Source organism: Takifugu flavidus, chromosome 7 (assembly GCF_003711565.1).
Source record: "Takifugu flavidus isolate HTHZ2018 chromosome 7, ASM371156v2, whole genome shotgun sequence".
NCBI lineage: Eukaryota > Metazoa > Chordata > Actinopteri > Tetraodontiformes > Tetraodontidae > Takifugu > Takifugu flavidus.
In genome coordinates, this window is record NC_079526.1 from 7,322,888 (window position 1) to 7,344,540 (window position 21,653).

The following is a 21,653-nucleotide window of genomic DNA, read 5'->3' on the forward strand; positions in this document are numbered from 1 at the left end:
TACGCCACTAGACCACAAGGTGGCAGAATTGTACTTCTTACCCATGAAGCTGAGGGTTCGACGCCTGTAAATAAATGTCGAAAATTTACATTGAAAATTATTTGTAATGGCACAACCGTCATGTTACAATGTAGCATAGACCTGCCTTGCTACGTTTAAAAACATATTTTTCTATGATGATGATGGTAGTGATTATGAGATAAGCGCAATGATGATGTTAAACATTTTGTATATTTTGAAATCCTTTTTTAAAAAAATATTCAGCATAGAGTTTAAAGCTGCTTTGTGCAGTTATCTTGTTGATCTGGGAGATGGGGGCTATTTCCAAACTTTAAATTCAATTCACCTTTTGCTGAAGCACAATTCTGGCTAATTAGAATTCTTGTCAAGGGCTCACACACATTACTGCAGACTAAAGTTCAGAGGGAAAGGAGGGGCACCTGGACCTTATTTTAGAATGTTCTGTTCAAGGACTGGATTGAAAACACAAGAGACCTCGCTGCACTTGCCAACAGGGGCGACAACAGTCCACTGTGAGATCACCAGTGCTGTGGTTCCATTTCCTTTCTTAAGTCCCTCTTGCTGGTCCAACTTGTGATTGCCTCTCGTCACTCTTTATTTAAGATGTTTCAACATGGGTTAGGTACTTCTTATTGATTGGTGGCCCTGTCCTCATTTGTTGAATCAGTTTGCAAATTTGCACACTCTCCTTCTGATCCAATATTTTGCATGTACTGGAATAAATACCGAGGTAAATGCATTAATTTACACATTTTAGCGAGTACCGTATGCATGTCAAATGAGCCATTTTAAACAAGCATCATCTCTGCACAGAGGTTTGTACTTTAAAGGTGAGACACACAAGTAATATTCTTTGACTTTGTGGTATTTAAATGGCACGGGCATAGTGGTAAGGGACATTGTGTGCTAAAAATCAGTAATCCCTCGTGGGCATTTCAGGTCGTAGTAAGGATTAACCTGAGGTGGCCTGGGTGGATTGGTCCCGCTCTGTTATAAAAGAACAAACCCCCCCAGTCCATCTTAACTTATCACAGCAAGGTATAGTTGAACATATAGGTCAACCATCTGCCAGCAGTCTGTCCTGTCACATCAAAACCAATTAGCAGAGTTCCACGTCCATATTTGACGAATATTCTTCCCAAAAAGTCTTTATCTTTACTGATGATGCACTGGTGCGACTGCAACAATTGCTGACATCAAACAATCCATTATCTGCTAAGTGCCAAACCGGGGTTCAAGAATATGAGCCATGTGTCTGCCTATATCACGTGTCATAATGGTAATGATAATGCACAGTGGTCTGATTGGAGTGGCGCGGTAATGGCGTGCACGGTGGTGTCTCCGGTCCGTGGGCAGCTTAGGGCTTATCATATTGATTGTGTAAAGCCCCTCAGATCCAGACTAACATAGATTATCAAGACAATCTGATGATGCCGACAGGACCCTTTCACGCAACATTTGCATCAAATGCAGCATGGATTTTTTTTTTTTTTAAATATGGATTTTTTTATGGTGTCATACATGATTTTTGTTCCAATAACATGTGTTGTGCTTTGTGTGCAGCTCGGGCCCCTTTTCTAATCTCAGACATTACTGCAAGACAAAGACCAAAGACAAAAAGCCTCACGCTGGTCCTCAGAGTACAAACCTAATGAGGCAGAAAAGATGACTGACGGGAGGTGAATGGTGGTTTTAATACTCCACCGTGCATTCAATTTGGATCTACCGCCGAACTATCTTGTGTAAATTTCCCCGAGTGACTGTTTTCAGTCAGGCAGAGCCTTTGCTACACTGCAGGTGAACGAGAGCAGCTCATCAGAGAAAGATCTGGCGGGGTGTGGACGTTAATGCTTAAAAAGAGTTGCATATTCCTTCCACGTAGTGTGAAGGAACCAAGCAGTGAGAAAAAAAGGGGAGTAGAAGTGAGAGACCCTTTTTGTGAAAAAAGGGGAGCTGCAGCAACATTTCATCTTTTGTGTCCCTGATTGATGACCTAAGAGATGGATGATATTCGGCAGCGCTGTGTGGTATTGTCTTATCCTGGCCGGCACAAAGAGGGGGGGACACTTATCATCTCGAGGTTTATGTATAGAGCAGGGGGCAAGGGTTGTCAGAATGGATAAAAAAGGGGGGTGTGGGGAAAGACCAGAGGGGTGGGAGTCCCTACGATAAAATGCGAGATGAGCTAATGGCATCGGAGGCAGCCGGAGAGAGACCTCTCCCGTGAGGACGTCGCCAGGACTTCCATCCTGATGCACAGCCCAAGCACAGTCTGCAAAAGGAAAAATCAGCTCATTGACAACAGAAATTCTCTTTGACTTTAGAATGATTGCCTGCTTTGGCCTTTGCTGGCTCCTTGCTAGCAGGTGGCCCAGGTTTGTCAAGGCTAGTTTGGGATTAGGTTTGGGACATTGTTTAGTGGGAACACTGGTGTGAATACAAAGGGATTAGCTGGTTTACTGTGAGTCTGCTGCGTGGAGAAGGGGAGGGGAGGCCTCTGAGGGTGATTGATGGAGTTTTGTTATGGCAAAAACAAATTAAAAAAAATAAACAAGCCTAATTTAGGAGTGTGGACATATTTTTTTTATTTGATTCCAGTCACAGAAGAGTGAATTATCTTAAATAATGGAACTAAAAATCTATCTTTTTGTAAAAAGAAAAACACAAGTTCCCACGTTTCTCTAAGTGTAGAGGCCGGAAAAAAAAGGTCCCCCAAAATAATCTCAATGCCTTGAACCATGTGCCACCATTAGGACACACAAAGAGAGATGTGACAAATGGCCATTTTAACGTCCCTCTTTGACTTTAATGAATTTATACGTTATCTTGCCCTAATGGAGGCTGCCGGTGGAGGGGCTGGCGCAAGGCTATAACAAATGAAAAGCTCTGATTAGTGCAGAATGAGCAGAGAAAAAAAACGCCATTCATCTTGGTTAGCATCCTCCTGTGCGCCTTTATGGGTCGCTGTAACAAGGACGGTGGGACCGGGGGTGCTTGTCCCATTAGCGGCTGAGTGGTCAGCGAGGACGGCATTTGACGGAGCGTCTGCCCGCTCCGCACTGGAGGACTGTGAAAGCGTCACAGCGGCTTGACTCCTGAATAACCTTCTGAGGGACCCCTGCATGACCCCGCAATCTGAACGGGGTTGTGGGGGGACTCCGGGGGGTACCCAGACCAGGGCTCCCATTAGCAGAAGGTAAACACCAAAGGCTCAGGGAGAGAACAGGGGATGAAAACAATGTCTCAAATTTGATTTTAAAAGAAAGAAAGAAAGAAAGAAAGAAGAAAGAAAGAAAGAAAGAAAGAAAGAAAGAAAGAACTATGTGGAATTTGAATTGACATTTTTGTTGCAAGTTCAACTACAACAAATTATCAATGGACTAAATGCAATCATAAAGTCAAATTTGAGGGACTATCTACTTCCCACTTCTGCTTCTTTAAACTCAACTTCATCGCATTTTTAAAGACAAACTAACAACAAACTGCATTTATTGAATACATTTGCATTAGCACACAAATGACCTGGAAAACAATGTCGAGGGACTTAAAATAAATGCATAAATGATTGGTTTGTTGCAATGAACAAAAAAAGAAGTCAGTGAAGCTCAAAGAAAATGTCCCTTTGACACACCTGACGTTATTCTGTCTCGGCTCCTTAAACGTCTATTAGTTATTGTATACAAAAACATTGCATTTTTACATTATTTTTTAGTAGATTGGCGCAAATCTCATTCTATACCACGTTTAATATACATTGCAACAGAGCGTCACTGCAGGATCAGGATCGCTTTGTAAGCTTGATATCGAGCACTGTTGTCATTGGGAGAAGCCCTGTTTACCCCCCGCCCCCCTTGTTGGGCCCCCGTGTAGAGCCGCCTTGCAGAGTTGAGTCGGGCTGGGAGAGGAATGCGCTGGGATGCAGCATCGACTGTAGGAGATCGACGCTTCAACTCGCACATTATGGACAGCAATGATCCATATTTACACCTCAGTAAGTTCTTCCACGCTCCCCCCGTGTCCCTTTCGGTTTCTCTACGGTTTGTTTTGATTTCATGCAACCGCGTCCGTTTCGTGGCGATCCTGCGCGGAACGGCGCGCCGAGCCGCCGTCCGCACACTTATCAGCCGGTATCCAGGAGTCCGGCTCTTCAACTTGTCGCTAACCACAGTCTTTCAGCCGCTGCCTGTTTAAATTTGCTGCTAATAGAAAACGTCAGGTGATCGTTGTTGTGCAGGTCAGGCAAGGTCAGAGGTTGGCACTTTAATTGCGCTTATGTAATTTATGGCGCTCGCCGCGCGTCTCTTGCTTTGCTAAAATCTTTTTTTTTTTAGTTGTGTACGGGTGTCAGATTCAGTGAGAAATTCGTAAAATGGCGATTTTCGGAGGCAGACCTCATTTTTAAGGTAAACGGCTGTAGTTTTGTGCGCTCTGGCGCGGTCATCGCGGTGCTTTTTATCCAGCCGAATGACAGCACGATGTGATTTTTACCCACTCCGGCTGAACTCTGCTCTGACGTGTTGACTTTGACCTGGAACCAGCTGATGGCTTTATTCTATTATCAGTATTTGCTGTGACAGCCTCCATGGAAATGACTCGTACTTCTTAGCGTGCAGTTTGCAACACGTGGAAAACAGACTTCGTGTCCCCACTGGGCCGAAGAAGCGCCTGCATTGCGTTTAAATCAGCCCAAACCATCTTAAAACTGGACCGTCTGCAACGTGAGGCTCATTTTTTTCCCGCAGCTTCGGCGAGTCACACACTATGTGCATCATTTATCATGTGATGTTTTTTCCCTCTCTTTCACTCTGTCACCGCTGTGACAGATACACTCATGCTTTTACTACACTGTCCTTTGTAGGGAGGGAGGGGGGGGGGGGGGGGTGAGAGATAGACTGATAATGTGGCATTATAAAGAGGCAAATCATACCTCTTTGAAGTCCCTTTATGTTATCTCGGATATCTTGGCACCATTCGGAGGGACTGAAAATTGTTTCCATAGTGAATGCGCCTCCAAGGGACACAAGAAAGACATCTGGATATGAGAACATGTTGAGGGAAGCCTCCAGACAAAGCAGAGCCCCCATGGAGCACCAGGTCTATCATGGCCACCTCATAAGACCCGCTCTGATCTGATGGAGATGGCATTTGCAAATCAGGCCACATAAATATAGATATGTTATTTAAAACAGCCGCGCCAGTTACTCGTTAAAATCATTTCCTGCAGGCTGTGACCAAATTGGACGAGCTGTGTGTTTGAGTGTATTTTAAGACTTATCCGACTTCATGTTAAATGAAACCCAGCGAAGGCCAAAACCTTCCTAAATGCTAAAACTAAAAGCTGCTAAACTCTTTCTGAGGCTAAACCCAAAAGGAACGGCCTCAGCTTTGACTTATGATGCGCGGTGTTTACCATCAACAGCCCACTTCAGAACGCTCATGAAGAAAAGGGCCGTAAACTGTTTCTGGAAGAGCAGCAGACGGTGCAGTTGCAGATGAGTTTGCATTCGTTTTTTCCGCTGGTGGAAGTGATTCCAGACAGGCTGACGCGAGGCAGCTCCCCGCATGTGTTTGACTTTGTGAGAAGATTCGCCGTTAGGGGAAGTTGCAGCAGAAAGGAGAACAGGAGTGAGAGTGGAGAGGGAGAAGTAGAGGGGAAATGCAGGGAGGGGGTAGAGAGAGGTCACCCTCGTTGATGTGAGCTCTCATCACTTGCCAGAGGTCAATGATTCACCTCCAGCTACACACACACACACTACACAGCCAATGTGTGATGACATAATGTGACTTCAAGAATTTGGGTGTTCTGTTTGACTGCAAAGTCTTTGCTCTGTCACGGGCCGATCCCTGCATTCACCCACCCTCTGCCGCTGAGTTAAATAAACCACACAGGTAGAAGGTGTGTCCTTGTGCAGGTATTTGCTCAAGAATTCTGTAGCTTAAACCCTCCGGTGCACATGCATGAGTGCAAAAAGACCAGCCAGACAATAGGTCCATTTCCAGACACATTTGACTGAGTGCATTTCTGTGTCAGTGCAAACGAGACCGCCGGGCCTGAGTGGGTGCTAATTGTGAGAACAGGATAAAGGAAAAGACGGGGTGTAAGGAGGCCATTCTCCGGAATAATTGTCAGTAATTAGTCATTAGCAAAGAAGGTCAGAGCCTTGAATTAATTCCTGCTTTAATCACGCAGAGAACCTTGAAAGGCCCTAGAGGCTGCAGCTGTATGATGAGATCTGTACAACAGTTTTCATTAGTAACTGTGTAGCAATGACACACACACCACACAGGGATGCAAACACCAATGTGTCTCTGTCCCAAAAATCAAATCACTTCAGGCAGTGTCTAATTTTAGGAAGGGACAACAGCAAAACAGGCAGTTTAACATGAGATGGTGTCTTTTTAAGAGCACATCTTAGAGTGATCTGAGTGTTTTACCCATTATAGAACTGCAATAAACTGTTGCGCTGAGATAAATTCCCATGATGGCCTGGGGTCAGATTTTGCCTGAAGGCCGTGGTAAAAGCCATGGAACCTGAGCCCGTCATGACACTGTTGCAGAGGGGGTACCATTCAAGTCAATGATGTGTTGATCGTTGAAGACTTGGGGCTCTGTCGGTGCTATCCTTTGACAGTTTTTTAATCAGTGTCTAACCGATCCTAAATTTCCTGGAGGAGAGGACTGCTGCCAAAAATAAAATCCCAAGTGGTGGAAACTTTGGCTGACAGGCTAGATGGTCAATAAAGTCAGAAGTAATTGCAACAGTATTCATTATTGTTTTTAAATACCAAGGTAAACTCTTTCCAGATTGAAACGTTTCATGTTTCATATTAAAATCTTTCCTGTTGTCACGAGTGTCAAGAGTGATGTGAACGGTCCATTGTTGCTTCATATCTGTCAGATTTAAAGTACAGCAGGCTTTATTATCATACCTGTGCTGTCAGGCCGCCAACCATCCCGTTTCTTTCAGAAGATCTGCTTCTGAATGCCAATTACGGTTCTCGCGGTTAATTTGGTGTGTTTGATGTGGGTCAGGTCACCCTACTGTAACGCAGCAGATGCACTTCAGAGGGGCTATATTTAAATATCGTCTGGTGAGGCAAGTGTGTATTCTCTTGACTGGGTCACAGTGGGGATTTGGTTTCTTGTGGTGATCTTTACAGCACTGTACGGACATTTGATCCAGCTTCATGCAGGTGCTCTGCACAAGAAAAGTGGAGTCATGGGCTGGTTCACGACACCAAATGTCAGGGTCTCTGATTGGCCGGCAGAGTAGATTAAAAAGCCCCTGCAGACTAAAGCACTTTGTAATCCCTGGTGTGAGGTTTGATGGTTTTGATGATAGTCTTTAAAGGCCTGAAATGTGGGCCTGTTGGAGTAAAGATTGAATTGATCCCCGAATGTTTTCAAAAGTTTATTTAGGTTCCGTTTAGGGTTTGTCATGTATTGTTCTTCATTGCCTTTAAGTTATATTTTTGGCTTGTATCTCCATCTGGGGTTTCACTTAGCTGTGTGTTTACTCCACCATCCTGGAGCACTTAAGAAGACAATTCCCCACTTCCTGGCATGCCACAACACTGGTTAAACACACAAACACCTTAACAATGTTCACAGGGGGAACACGCCACAGTAAAAACTTTTTTTTTTAAAAATTGCAAGCTGGCATTTAAAAGGAGTGAAAGACAGACATCTTTTTTTAGTGTTTTGTGTCTAAATATCTGACAGATAAAAGAAAAAGCTTCTGAGGACTAGTGGAATCTCAGTGGCTCACTATCCCTCATGTTCTCAAGTCCTGATCCTTTTACAAGGGAGAAATAGGAAACTTCTGAGTATCATAATCGTAAGTACCAACCCCCCCCCCCCCCACCACACACACACACACACACACACACACACACACACACACACACACACACACACACACACACACACGCCCATGACACGGTGCTCTGCCGCTACAACAGGTGTCTCTGTGCAGATAATTTTACCAACACTAAGATAGACACATGAGACGAGAGCTGATTTGATCGGGAAGCAAACAGCTCCTGTGGGATTGATCTCCCCGGGCGGATAATCTGTGTAATCCTATAACCGGCACCGGTGGACTCCACCTCTTCTGCCCTTTGCTAAGCCCCCACCCTTCTGTCCGTAGCAGCTCTCGTGATCTGGCTGCTTTAAAAAAGTGTTTGATTTTTATTTATTTTTTAATTATTTCCGACCGACCCCATCACTGCATATCTTCCCTCTGAGGACTAACTGTCGAGTCCGCGTGCTGGTCCGGACTGGCTGGGATCTGTACCCGAAGACATGTGGCACACGCTGGCATCACCTGCAACTGGAGGAAGCCCTGGGCAGGAGATAGACTCTGGCCACTGTGAGTAGCTGGGTTTGCTGTTTGCTGCAAAGTGTCAGCTCAGGCAAAAACAAAATCTGACTGCTGGCGTGAAAACTTTTACGCTTCCTGCCTCAAATCCTTGCCTGGTCTTTGAATTCATCAGTGGTGGAAGTGTCAGAATAAGGTTGAGCCACTTTAGGACTCAGAAGTGAGTAGTGGTGGTGGTGCATCCTTCTATCACCTCCCCAATTCCTAATGATTCCAAAAGGATGTAGAAGGCACATTTTGCAGCCTACTTAGAAACTGCTTACGTGTTTTAAATTGATAACACAGAACTTTGTCTTTCCTCTGGTGTCCTTGAGCAAAGCTTGTGACTCCTGTTTACAACTGTAGTTTCTCCTCTGTGGAAGAAAACCATGAGATGTTAATTTGTTCTCCATTTCTGAGTTGCTGTAAGGGCAGAACATTGTGGATAAGTCTAACAGAGCACGGAAAGTGCTCTGATGACTACACGGGACGTGTAATATCAGGCTAATCCACTTCTTTTATAAAGGAAAGTTGATTAAAACCACAGATAGTTTGGTTTAGAAAAATATTTTAGATTTATTGCTGCTTAAAACATGAGGGCTGCTGGCCTGAGCTGACTGGCTGCTGTCAATAAAACGTGTTGGTGACAGAGACAGGGTTCATTCATAAAAGTTTTTTTTTACATAAATCAAGTGGGGTCAGTTATTAAGTGTTACTAAGGATACATGTGCAACAGTCAACTCGCTCTATCCCTGAACTATTTGGCTTCGTTGAGCTTGCTGTGTCGTCTGGCTGTCTTTCTAGGATCAGGTCGAAGATACAGAGGTCGGGTCACCCTGGTTGCTCTCTTGCAAGAGTAGAGTGTGTGCGTGTGTGTGTGTGTGTGTGTGTGTGTGATCTCCACCTGTTTGTTTTCGAGGACTGCTTGGTCAGCCAGTGGAATTGTGTTATCTCTGACTGTTTAAGTTTCAAACAGTCTTTATCTCGTCCCCTGTCTCAGCTCTGGCCTCCTCATCGATCCCGTCCCCGTCCCTCCCCCCTCTCCTGGCCATAAAAACATCCCTCTGGCACATCTGCAGTGTCTGTTGATACAAAGATAGACAGCAGATGATGTTCATTAGCTTGACTTGATTTTTTTTTTTTTTTGGGGGGGGGGGGGGGGGGGGAATTCCCTTATTTATAAGGCCACAATACAAGACAATATTTAGAGCTAATTTCTTTAGCGTTACTGTGTGTTATCTATACGCCTCTGTAGAAAACAAACATTTAGGAATGGACAAGGACACCTTTACTGGCTATTGGTTGGGTTGATGTTGAGTTTAAGCTGTTCCTTTTTGTTCCCTTGTGTTGTTTTTGCATTTCATTGTCATGCAGTATGACTGATGATTTGGAAGTGGTTGAGATGAGATTTGCCCCACTTCACAGTTTTGTGCCTGAGTTTATCGCCATTGTGTCATGTTGTCCGTTACTCACAGCCGACTCCACTGTCAGCTGACCTGGACTGTCTTGCTTGGAGGAAACACAGTTTTTGATTGCTACACTCTCAAGTATTCTGCAACCCCCAACCCCCAACACCCCCCAAAAACAACAAACCTCAAAGTGTTTTTATTTGAGGTATTTTATTTGGGAATAGAGATTTTTTTTGTCATGTTTTACCTTCAGAAAATGAATCACCATTTCCCCCCACTGGGTGATTTAATATTATCAGATGAAATCCCTTTTGTGGTAAAAATGTCACAAGAGGCAGGGAGGGACACTGTTTCAGGGTAGGAAAAACAGCATCTATTATCCATCCATCCATCCATCCATCCATCCATCCATCCATCCATCCACCACCCACCCATCCACCACCCACCCACCCAGCCAGCCAGCCAGCCAGCCAGCCACCCACCCACCCACCACCCACCCAGCCATCCATCCATCCAGCCACCCATCCACCCAGCCACCCACCCATCCACCCACCCACCCACCCACCCACCCAGCCAGCCAGCCACCCACCCACCCACCATCCACCCACCCAGCCAGCCACCCACCCACCCACCCACCCACCACCCACCCAGCCAGCCAGCCACCCACCCATCCACCACCCATCCACCCACCCCCCACCCATCCATCCACCCACCCACCCACCATCCACCCATCCACCCACCCACCCACCCATCCAGCCATCCACCCACCCACCCATCCACCCCCCACCCATCCATCCATCCACCCATCCACCACCCACCCACCCACCACCCACCCACCCAGCCACCCACCCATCCACCACCCACCCACCATCCATCCATCCAGCCACCCATCCACCCCCCACCCATCCATCCATCCACCCATCCATCCATCCATCCATCCACCCATCCATCCATCCATCCACCCATCCACCCACCCAGCCATCCATCCATCCAGCCATCCATCCATCCATCATCCATCCATCCATCCATCCATCCATCCATCCACCCACCCACCCATCCATCCATCCAGCCACCCATCCACCCAGCCACCCACCCACCCACCCATCCACCCACCACCCACCCACCATCCATCCATCCATCCATCCATCCATCCATCCATCCATCCATCCATCCATCCATCCACCATCCATCCATCCATCCACCCACCCCCCACCCATCCATCCACCCATCCACCCACCCATCCATCATCCATCCATCCATCCATCCATCCATCCATCCATCCATCCATCCATCCATCTCCCCTAATTGGCCCTGTCCCTCCCCCTGTCCCCTCCCTCTCGGCTCCCTACCTTTCTTGACAGCTGGCCTGCTGAGCTCCATATACTTACCCAGGGATAAGAGGATTTGCTGACACAACTGATCAGACATCAACCTCATTTAGCAAAGAAATTAATAAATAAATGCTCGTGTTTTTGTGTACACACATGGGGGGGGGGGGATCAATGTTTTTTTTTTTTTTTTTTAATCGTGTTTCTGTGACAAAAGCGTCTCTGACCAGGATTTGTGGCTGCTGCTGGTGAGCTTGAGATTTCTTAATCACATGTCTGCTGCTCCTAATGAGGTCTGCAAGCCATCCGTCTGATTACTTTAGGATGTCTTCTGCTCCCCCTCATATGGCCGCGGGACTGTCAGCTGCTGATATGATCAGTAGACCGGTCGCATGACCACAAAATACTCCCGGAGACATGGAAACAAGGTAGCGATCAGATCCACGCAGGTGTATCAATGTAAGAGCAGTGTAAGAATGTGCTGCTGTGCTGTCCCATCCCCAACATACACCTCCAGTACTGCTCTTCTCTCCAGATAAGAGATAATGTTAGTTAGAGGGCTGTGGGGTTTATCGAATTACCACACAAAGGAGTGATTCCATCCAGCCATTAACCAGTAATTAACTGAGAGGGAATTAGAAGGTTTGTGGTCTGTGACTTAGCTGTTGAATAGGACAGAACGCTTGGTTTTTCATCATGTGTGGCTTATGGTGGATGATGTGCCTGCAGGGCTTTTCCCTTCTCTCCTTGACCATTTCTGGGAATGATCAGAGCAGCTCCGCTGCAAACAGGTACTGGCTTGAACTTGGTTCACGCGTTTGGCAACAGGCGACCTTTGATTTGTGGCGCCGATGGTCAAAGGTGCCCTTCACTGCCGTCTGTTTGCTCACAAATAGATGCTTCGGCCTCCGCAGCGGCTGACGGCAAACACAGGAGAGAAACCGGCGTGAGTCTGGGTCTGCGAGCAGCCTCCTGGTGGCCACTAATGCGTATTTTACAATGTGTGAGAGGAATGTACATTCCAGAGGCTTCTTTATGTAAAGGTGATTTACACGGAACAGTTGGTCGAGGCGGGTGATTCCAGGATAGGCCCCTTTGAGCCGCTCCGGGCGATTTACGCTTCCTCCGTGAAATGCGTTGGCCTCCTTACCCACAGAGCTCACCAACACACCCTCACACTTCTCAAAGTGCACTCACGTTGCCAGTCTTTCCCCTTTTAGGCGTCTGACCAGCTGACTGCCCACGTGCTTTTGTGCCCCTCTGTGTCGGGTTCGGTTTCGCCTCAAGCTTGACTTTTGTTGCGGAGATAGAAGGAGGTTGAATGGGTACGGCAGCATCCAATCACTCTTGAAATATCAGTTGAAATATCAGTTTTCAGCCTGATGTCTCTTTTGATTTACAATAATCCTGAAATAAACACATATTCGGGACCAGTGCAGGACTCTGGCTCTTACAGGTCTGCAACCAGTGCTGTCATTTGTTGCCCTGGGCAGGACCTTCTACATACTTTCTTGTTTTGACATTGTGTTAAATTGCTGAATAGTGCGACAACAGCCCCGTCACTGTGTCTCCTAAGCTGCGCTTCTAGAATAGATTTTTACGATGCTGGAAGGGAATTTCTCATGCACATAATGAGAAGGGGTCAGGCTCAAAATCAGACACAGTACGTGCAACTCCTCCATTACATAAGCTCATTATTCAGGCAAATAGACAAGCAGCAATCCAGAGCAGTCTTTGCTTACATTTACATTGTAGACTTGCACTGTGGGCTGTAGCGAGGGATCAATGCCGTTTGTATTTTACTGTGTCATATCTTTATGTTCCCTCAGCTCTGTGGGGGAGGGAGGCCCCATTGCACTTTTGCCTGCCAGGGATCACCAGTGGAGGGCTGAGAAAGTGGGCGAGTGAGACGGGGGGAGGCTATAGTCTCAGTGCTAAACAGGAAGTTGCACAACATCTGTTCCTTGGCACTCAGAGAGGGAGTAGACAGCCAGCTGTGTGTGTTTCGGAATGTGTTTTGATTCAAGCAGAACCTGCATCCAGACAGACGTTGTGACATTCTACCCCCCCCCCCCCCCCTCTCAGAGTGACTGTCTTCAATCACTGAAACGTTCCATTTCCTTTAACTAGATTTTCTTACATGTGGCTGAGGAGGATCTAATTTGGGCTTCATTGTTGCCGTGGGTCAAAAATGACAGTGACACTGTGAAATGAGTAAAAGTCCTGAACTCAGCTGATATTATTAGACAAACAGCAACAAACTGTTGAAATTCGATATTGTGACAGATTTTATAAGAAATGTACCAAAAAGATACTCATGGTCAAACCTGTCACCAGTCTGCTCTGTCTTGGTACATGTTGTGCTTATCATAGGAAATGTCAACTGTTCTCAGTCATCACATCATCCTTTCAAATAATTAAAAATTACAACATATAAAGGTTCCACAAGATGAGCGGGTCACTATAGTTGCCCGCTAGTGTGCGTTGTTCATCTTTACATGCAGAGGATCACTTTGCAGCGGAGTGTCTGTACAAACTATGAAGTCTCATATTAGATTTTACGTACTTTACTTTATTGAATTGTGTGTTTAAGGTCCCAGTTTTGGTGCTTGCCTGTACTGTCACCTGAAGCAGCATGGACTGACCCCTTGCACATGCCACAACTTCATCTTTGCATCGGTAGCAACTGAAATCTACGCAAGCTATAAAGAGCTCGAATCAAACGCGTATGTACGTGTGTGTTTAAAGGCGGGGGATGGTGCACTGACACAGGAAAACAGAAGCTTCTGGAATTTCTGAGCATTCAGTGGCTGCGTTTATTGTGCTTTTGGTGGCGTGTCGCTCTTCATCAGTAACATTTTGATCAAAGCAACTTCTGTTTTTTATTTATTTCTGAGTCAGCGGCAACAGTCCTTATGTCAGAATGAGATGCTGCCACCGGAGGCACATCATGTACCCAGGAATGCGTAAAAAAGATGCGGGTCCTACGTGGTGGTGATGGTATTTTTATTTAGCATTGACGATAAATGTTCCGATAGCTGTGGCACATGCGTGAAATCACACAGCGAGTCCTGTTACCCAGATGACTGACAGCTTTCCTAAGTAGGTCATCCAGGGAAATGCCAGCCTGTCACTTTCTATCAGTGGATGCAGATCTAAATCAGCACCCTGTGACCAAAGTCAGATGGGTTTCACCCCCCCCCAGCCACATTTGTGCCGCAGAAAGTCATATGGAACTCTTAAGCAGCAATTTATTCTAAGATTCTCGGCCTCGTTTCACCCGCCCACGCCACAGTTGATGGTGAAGCGTGTTACGTTGTGATGGCCAACACACTGTCATTTACACCTGTTGTCACAATTATTTAGCTGTATTGTTGCCACCTGAATGCAGCGTCATGAGGAAAAAGAAATGATGCAGCTCAAAAGTTCAGTATTCTGCGAAGTGAGGAAGACATTTCTTGGCAAGCTGTCAGTCATAAAGGCACGATGCTTTTTTATTTTTGGATGAAATTCTGATAATTTATTCCTTAATATTTTACAGCGTTTCACTAGACACTGAATGTTGCCCGTCAGGATTATAACTAGTCTATCTTTTCTCTGAGATAGAGGCTTGCGAGTATTTGCTCCATCTCCTTCTTCAGTTGTCCTTGCACCCATTTCAAAACTTGAAAGGAAGATGCTGAGCTTGGATGTGGTTTCCTTCCTTGTGCACTGGAATGGTTGCACGGACGGTGCACTGTGATAATCATGTGACTGGATGTATGACATAAGCTATAAATGGAAATAAAACAGATACAGTATAGCTACTGGAGCCTTTTGGGACTGATTGAAAAAAGAGAACAGTTCTGGTAAAGAGAGGAGGGGTAGTAACTCTTTAGTTTAATCTTTTAAAAAAAATGATCTTCACAATTTTAATTATTGCTGTCCGTCATATTGAGCTGCTGGAATGTACTACTACAGCGCTGCCACTGACCAACAAACTGGAATAACGGCTTCTAAAACCATTGTGCTAACACACTAGAATATTATGGTGTGTCAGATCATTCCTGTATCCATACCCTTCAAACAGAACTGAACTGGTCTGGGTGGACTGTGGATGCTCTGCGGTTAGCGGAAGTAAGCTGATCCAGAGATGTCAGAGAAGGAATTAAAATCAAGATGATGGAAGTAGCATGGAACACTCAGAACTCCCCATGTTTGCAGCTAGCTAAAAAGGCCTTCTAGTCTGTTTGGTCTGACTGGAGAAAATATTATACTAAGAAGATGAAACTGGGCTTTTCAGCGACTGTATCAGCAGAGTCTGATGTGATTAGGTCAATAAATCAACGCCGCTCACGTGCGTGTGCAATGGGAGGAGGATGATTAAGCCTGAGATACTGCTCTTCAGAAGTTCTGTTCAAACTGAACTGATCTAAAACAATAAATGAATCTCCTCATATACAAATGACAATAATTAGCCAGTAAAGTTCTTTTATCTTGTGTCTCGCACGTTTTAACGAGCTGCCCTTTCCCCGTCCAGATTCGTCGGGGCCGATGAGCGCTGCCCACGCTCAGCCGGCTCACATGGGTGGCATGGTGGGCCACCCGTCAGTCATCAACACCTCCAGACCGCTGCTGTCCCCCATGACCACCTTGGGCTCACCAATGAACGGCCTGGCCTCGCCCTACTCTGTCATCACTTCTTCTCTGGGCTCGCCATCTGTGTCGCTGCCGTCTACACCCAACATGAACTTTGGACCCATCAATAGTCCACAGGTGCGAATGTGTGTGGCTGCGTTGATGCTCATTAGTAGCTTTATTTGCATGTAATTTCCCTGATTTTCAATTCAAAATATGGTGAGTTTAACAAAGTAATCTCATTTTTAATGTGTTCTATTACCTGTGGTTAAAAGCTGTCCACCCTGTGTAAAACGTCCTAAACCCATGTGCAAATTGGTTGATCTTTTGCATGTCAGTCTTGAAATCCCCACCAAAATCCTAAAAGTTTGTAGGCAAACTTCACCTATTGTGTGTACTTGTTGCGCTTTAACGTCCCTCCCTCCCTTATTCTTCTTCTAACCTTTTAAACTTTTTGACCCAAAGGTCAAGTTGTGCATTAGTGCTTTCATGCAGGATAATCGCACGGGGACCAATGGTGCCCTCATTGATTGCACAGAGAGAACTATCTTTCTGGAGGTGTTTTCAGCGTGTAGAGGAGAGGTACTTTTATTCGCTGCTTTGCAAGAATTGCTTCCTCAGATTGTGCTACATAAACTGCAGCAAGGCAACCTTAATCACAGGAAGCTGCACGCTCTCCACGCCATGCTCCGTATGAAAAACCCAGGACACTACTGTACAATAATCCAGATCAATAACAGTTTAATACACTGCAACGCATTTCCAGACGTCCAGTAAAATAAAGATTTTCTCTAAACTTTAGAATTGTGCGTTAGAGTAGAATGAACGCTGGTCACGGATTCACATACGCAGAATGGAGAGGACTGCGAGCTGGATCACTCAATGGGGCTGCACAGTCAGAGATGTTGCTGGAATAAAAGGAAGAATAGACTTTCATCGTATGCTCTGCTGTAAGGTCACAAGGCTGTGCCGACTACGTGAAAAGATGTATAGAAAAAAAAGAGTGCACATAATAAATAAGTGATAGGAAGAGCCTGAAGTGACTAGGATGTCCTATTTGTCACACAGCATCAAATATATAGAACACGAGGGCATATGTAGGTCAGGCCTTGGTTTCATCATACGGTGCAGATGTGTGCACGTAAACAACTGAACTAACAAAAAAATGTGCAGGACAAATACACGTCTAGTCTGCCGCTCGTCAGTAGGAGAGAAGGGTCAAAGGGTGCAAGGCTGATAAGAGAACCAAAGAGATATGCAGACATCAAAGGAGGCTGGACTTGAACTGTCCAGAGTTGCCGAGCACTTTTACAGTCCAGAGAGATTATTTGAGTTTCACTAGCTTCATGGTTTTACGTTCCCCTGAAACAATTTGTGATTATTTTAAAAAACTTTTCCACTGATTTCCCTTTAAAATTCCTGCACATTACCTCCACCTGCCGTCCAAATGTGAGTACTGCACCTCCTCTCCACGTGACTGGTATGTACTCTCCCCCCCTTGTCTACACACACTAAAAAAACCTGTATGACAGGCCTCAGACTGAGCCCCACCCACCACCCGGGCATGTGATCGCACTCTGAGATGGTTGCAGCTAAAACGCGTGGGAGGGGAGAGAAGAACACAGCAGAGGGAGGCTAAAGGAGAGGAAGGGGGAGTGCCATGAAACGCTCCACTCTCACTTCCTCTCTGCTTCCTCTCAGGCTCTGTAATGCTGCAGTGCTTTCCACCTCATCTTAGATTCTGACGCCTGTGTCTTCCTGTTGTCCTCAGATGAATTCTATGAACAGCTCAGAGGACATCAAGCCTCCGCCGGGTCTGCACAACCTGGGAAACATCAACTACCAGTCAACGAGCCCCGGCGGCATTTCAAAACACATCTGCTCCATTTGCGGGGACCGCTCCTCAGGTAACGACTCGGGGAATCGTGCCGACATCACCAGCAGACGTGACTGAAAGCATGAGAGGGCAGATACTGATATTTCTGTGCTCATGACAGATGACCATTTATGGGATGCTAGAAGGGAAATTATGCTAAATCAAGGTTGAGTGGAGTGACATTATTCCTCAGATTTGCTTGAATAGGGGAAACGCCTCCATAAATGTGAAATGAATGTAGCTTCACCTTCTACCAACATGCTGCCGTTGTTTACCAGCATCCTGAAACTTGACTAGACAGTCAACTTAGACTGTTGTGGCAAAACACTTTAATTTCCTTCCATGCCGTTGAGCAGCCTTACCGCATCTTTTTCCTTCTCTCTTTCATCGTTCGGGTTGGTTAGAGGTTCTCCAACATGTCCTGTTTTCTCTTAAATTATAGGAATCTGCATTTGTTGCCACTTTCAATGTGAGATCTTCCGGATAAACCTGTGATATTGACTTTGTGACGATTAAAGAAGTCGTTCTGTGTAAATATGTAGAATACAGAACATGATCGCCACTCTGAGGGAGTGTGGCAGGAAACAGGCTTTTAGGGGTTTCGGGTTTGTTGTGCTTTTATGGTAACCAATCCTGGGTTATTGGAGGTCACTGTGTATTTTTTTTTATAAGAATCTGTTCTGAAAAAGGTTTTCTGTGGCACTGCTGTCGATAGGGCCCCGCGCCATATGGACTGATAACTTCATGCTTGTTTGAGGCATCGCCCAACAACGTCCTGCAGGGTGTTGATGTCGAGCCTTCGGGAACCTCTTGAGCCCGCTGTTTGTGGTTTCCATCCTCTGGTCCATTGTGTCCTGCGACACCAGGACCGTTACAGTGGCCAGTGAGTTCGATACTTGCATGTTTGAGTCTCGGGCTCGGGTCCCAACGGCGCAAACTCCAACAATCAGCAGCGTTGTTCACCGTGGATTACCTTGCTATTTACTAAATGAAATGCAGAACACACTGCCAATACTCATAAATGGCACGCTTGCATGCCAGAGTACGTGTCATCTGCACCAGGAAACCGGAAATCCAGCCAGTGACATTCACTGAATGTGATCTGAAGGGAACTTAACTTACTTTTCACCCACATTGCGCAACATTGATGGATTGTTAGTCATCCTCACGCTCTAGTCTGCTGAGGACATTTATTTTACGTCTCACGGTGCCTTGTTGTCCCAACTATTATGGTTCTTTTAAATGATCTTGACCGATTGTGCTGTTTTCTGTTTGGGATGTGGCACCTGAAAGCATCGCTGCAACCCAGACTATTTCCATGCCGACCTACCCTCAAAGTACTTGTGTGTTTCCTTTGTTTCTGCAGGAAAGCACTATGGCGTCTACAGCTGTGAGGGATGCAAAGGCTTCTTTAAGAGGACCGTCCGTAAGGATCTCACCTACACATGTCGAGACAACAAGGAGTGCCTGATTGACAAGCGCCAGAGGAACCGCTGCCAATACTGCCGCTACCAGAAGTGCCTCGCCATGGGCATGAAGCGGGAAGGTGTGTGTTCAAGATGTGCGTCGTTTGTACTGGCTTGATTATATTCTTGAAATGTTTATTGTCAGACTGCCTATTATAGTGATTTTTATGGAGAATTGATGGCATTTGTTTTAAGTCATGTCCAAATGGTGGCACTGATGAGGATGTCGGGACAGTAATGACTTGAAACGCATGCGTGTCTGCGGTTCCAGCCGTGCAGGAAGAGAGGCAGCGGGGGAAAGAGCGCGGAGACAGCGAGGTGGAATCTACCAGCAGCTTCAACGAGGACATGCCTGTGGACAAGATCCTCGATGCTGAATTGGCCGTGGAGCCCAAAACAGAGACGTACAATGAAGGAATCCCCAGCAACTCAGTAAGCACTTCGATTTAAATAAATATGACGTGTGATTCAGACTCAGTGTAAACTAAGCACATTCTGAAAAGACAAACAGTCTGTGTAAAGCATTGCAGCCGGAGCCTCATACGGTCCCCTGAAGCAAGTTGGGGCCCGATGGAGGAGTGTTGAATAGTTCCTGGGGACTGAGCCAAATACAGGCACACAAATGTGTCCTCTGGCTTAATGTGGTTACGTTTCATATCGGTGACATCATGCCGTCGCTATGAAAACACCTCCCCTGCTCTGGATGCTGGAACTGTGTGCTTTAAAACATTGCACCGCGTCACCGATCTCAGCTCATGGATTTGTTTTGTTGGTTTGTGCCCCCCCCCTCCCTCCCGCCCAGACCAACGACCCCGTCACCAATATCTGCCAGGCAGCAGACAAGCAGCTCTTCACCTTAGTGGAGTGGGCCAAGAGGATCCCGCACTTTTCTGAACTCCCCCTCGATGACCAGGTCATTCTGCTTCGAGCAGGTGGAGGCACACACGCGCACAAGCACACGTGTTGTTGTTTTCCCCTTCAGTAAAATTGAATCTTCTGCCCCCTGCTGGTGTAACATTTTACATACAGGCTTAGAAGTAAAACCACAGTCTTTCTGACATGAGCCCACCAAAAAAATCCCCTCAAAAACAAATAAACATGAAATCACTTAAATGTACATGTTTATCAGGTGCCTGATTTTTCTTCTTTCGTCCACAGGCTGGAATGAGCTCCTCATCGCCTCCTTCTCGCATCGCTCTGTCACAGTAAAAGACGGCATCCTGCTGGCGACGGGTCTCCACGTTCATCGCAGTAGCGCTCACAGCGCTGGAGTGGGCTCCATTTTTGATCGGTAAGTAGCAAAAAGGTGAAGCATCGTCTGCTAGGGACGTCTCTTAGTTTCCACATCGACCCCTAAAACTACATTCATGTCTGCAGGGTCCTGACGGAGCTGGTGTCCAAGATGAAAGACATGCAGATGGACAAGACAGAGCTCGGCTGTCTGCGCGCCATCGTCCTCTTCAACCCAGGTGGGTCACCTGCAAAGACACCTGTCACCTGGGCGACGACGTAGCAGAGCAACATTTGTCCTGATTGTGTTGATAGATGCGAAAGGTCTTTCAAACCCCCAAGAGGTCGAGGGGCTGAGGGAAAAGGTTTACGCGTCGCTGGAGTCGTACACGAAACACAAATACCCCGACCAGCCGGGCAGGTAGGAAAGAACGTGAGGAAACTGTTCCAGGAATCGTGAACGTGAGAAAGATTTGAATCGAAACGGTGGCACTTTTTCTGTGTCAGGTTTGCCAAGTTGCTGCTGCGCCTGCCCGCTCTGCGCTCCATCGGCCTCAAGTGTCTGGAGCATCTGTTCTTCTTCAAGCTCATCGGCGACACGCCCATCGACACCTTCCTGATGGAGATGCTGGAGGCGCCGCATCAGATCACATGACACCAGCACCGCCCCCTTTCCCCCTGTACATACTCCTGCGCTGTCAGCAAGATGAAGAGAAACACAGACTTGATTCAAATTGTAAAACATCATATTTTGTACCTAGTAAAATGTAATTACCTTGAATTTTAAAAAAAGTATTTTGAGGTGGGGGGAGGTGGGATGTGACTGGGAGGATCAAGTACACTGTCACAATGAACTGTAATAGGACTGTTAACAGCTGACCTTTGTAAATAGATGATTTCAGGTGTCCATTTTAATAGCAAACCAATGCAATTTGAAAGAGTCATATTTTATTGAAAGAGAAATTGTATAATAACAGAAACATCAGCATTTCTTAAAACAGATTTGAAAAATCCTTACAGAATAAAATTATTTAAAAATGTGAACAGAAACACCTGTGATCTCTAGTCTGACTGTTGCATGGTGTCACCCCCCTCAGGCTTGCTGATCTGAAGCACTTATCAGTGTTTAGAGTGAATTTTCTTCATGAATCCCTCATTTCTTAATAAATCCCTCACTGCATTTTCATGCCATTATCATTATGCTCAGGCCTGTCATGAGTTTAACAACTAATTTAACCTCGTGCACAAAAGTAGTGCATTCTAAATAAAACAAGTTTTGACTGAAGTGGAGAAGATGACAGCAGTTTTCAGTTTCCAGTTTCATCCAGGTGCTCCGTCCTCCCAGC

General features: G+C 46.0%; 1 protein-coding gene across 4 annotated transcripts; it reads left to right on the top strand.

Moving 5' to 3' along the window:
• The first annotated feature begins 3,874 nt into the window (after positions 1-3,874).
• On the top strand, positions 3,875-21,357 carry rxrgb (retinoid X receptor, gamma b). Of its 4 annotated transcripts, none has more exons than XM_057038725.1 (10): positions 3,875-4,012; positions 15,638-15,873; positions 17,507-17,642; positions 18,978-19,172; positions 19,349-19,509; positions 19,880-20,009; positions 20,236-20,368; positions 20,455-20,546; positions 20,623-20,728; positions 20,815-21,357. In XM_057038725.1, exons 1-10 carry the CDS (start codon positions 3,928-3,930, stop codon positions 20,960-20,962), a joined length of 1,422 nt encoding a protein of 473 aa, XP_056894705.1. In that variant the 5' UTR covers positions 3,875-3,927; the 3' UTR covers positions 20,963-21,357. The 4 variants fall into 4 exon arrangements, with proteins under 4 accessions (XP_056894705.1, XP_056894706.1, XP_056894707.1 ...); XM_057038726.1 differs by having other exon boundaries at positions 18,978-19,157; XM_057038727.1 differs by lacking the exon at positions 3,875-4,012 and adding an exon at positions 8,312-8,393.
• Positions 21,358-21,653: the final 296 nt, after the last annotated feature.

Coding starts and splice junctions, on each gene's coding strand:
- rxrgb (XM_057038725.1), top strand. CDS start 3,928: ATGCGCTGGGATGCAGCATCGACTGTAGGAGATCGACGCTTCAACTCG. Junction 20,010..20,235: donor GGTCATTCTGCTTCGAGCAG/GTGGAGGCACAC, acceptor TTTCGTCCACAG/GCTGGAATGAGCTCCTCATC. Junction 20,369..20,454: donor GTGGGCTCCATTTTTGATCG/GTAAGTAGCAAA, acceptor TCATGTCTGCAG/GGTCCTGACGGAGCTGGTGT.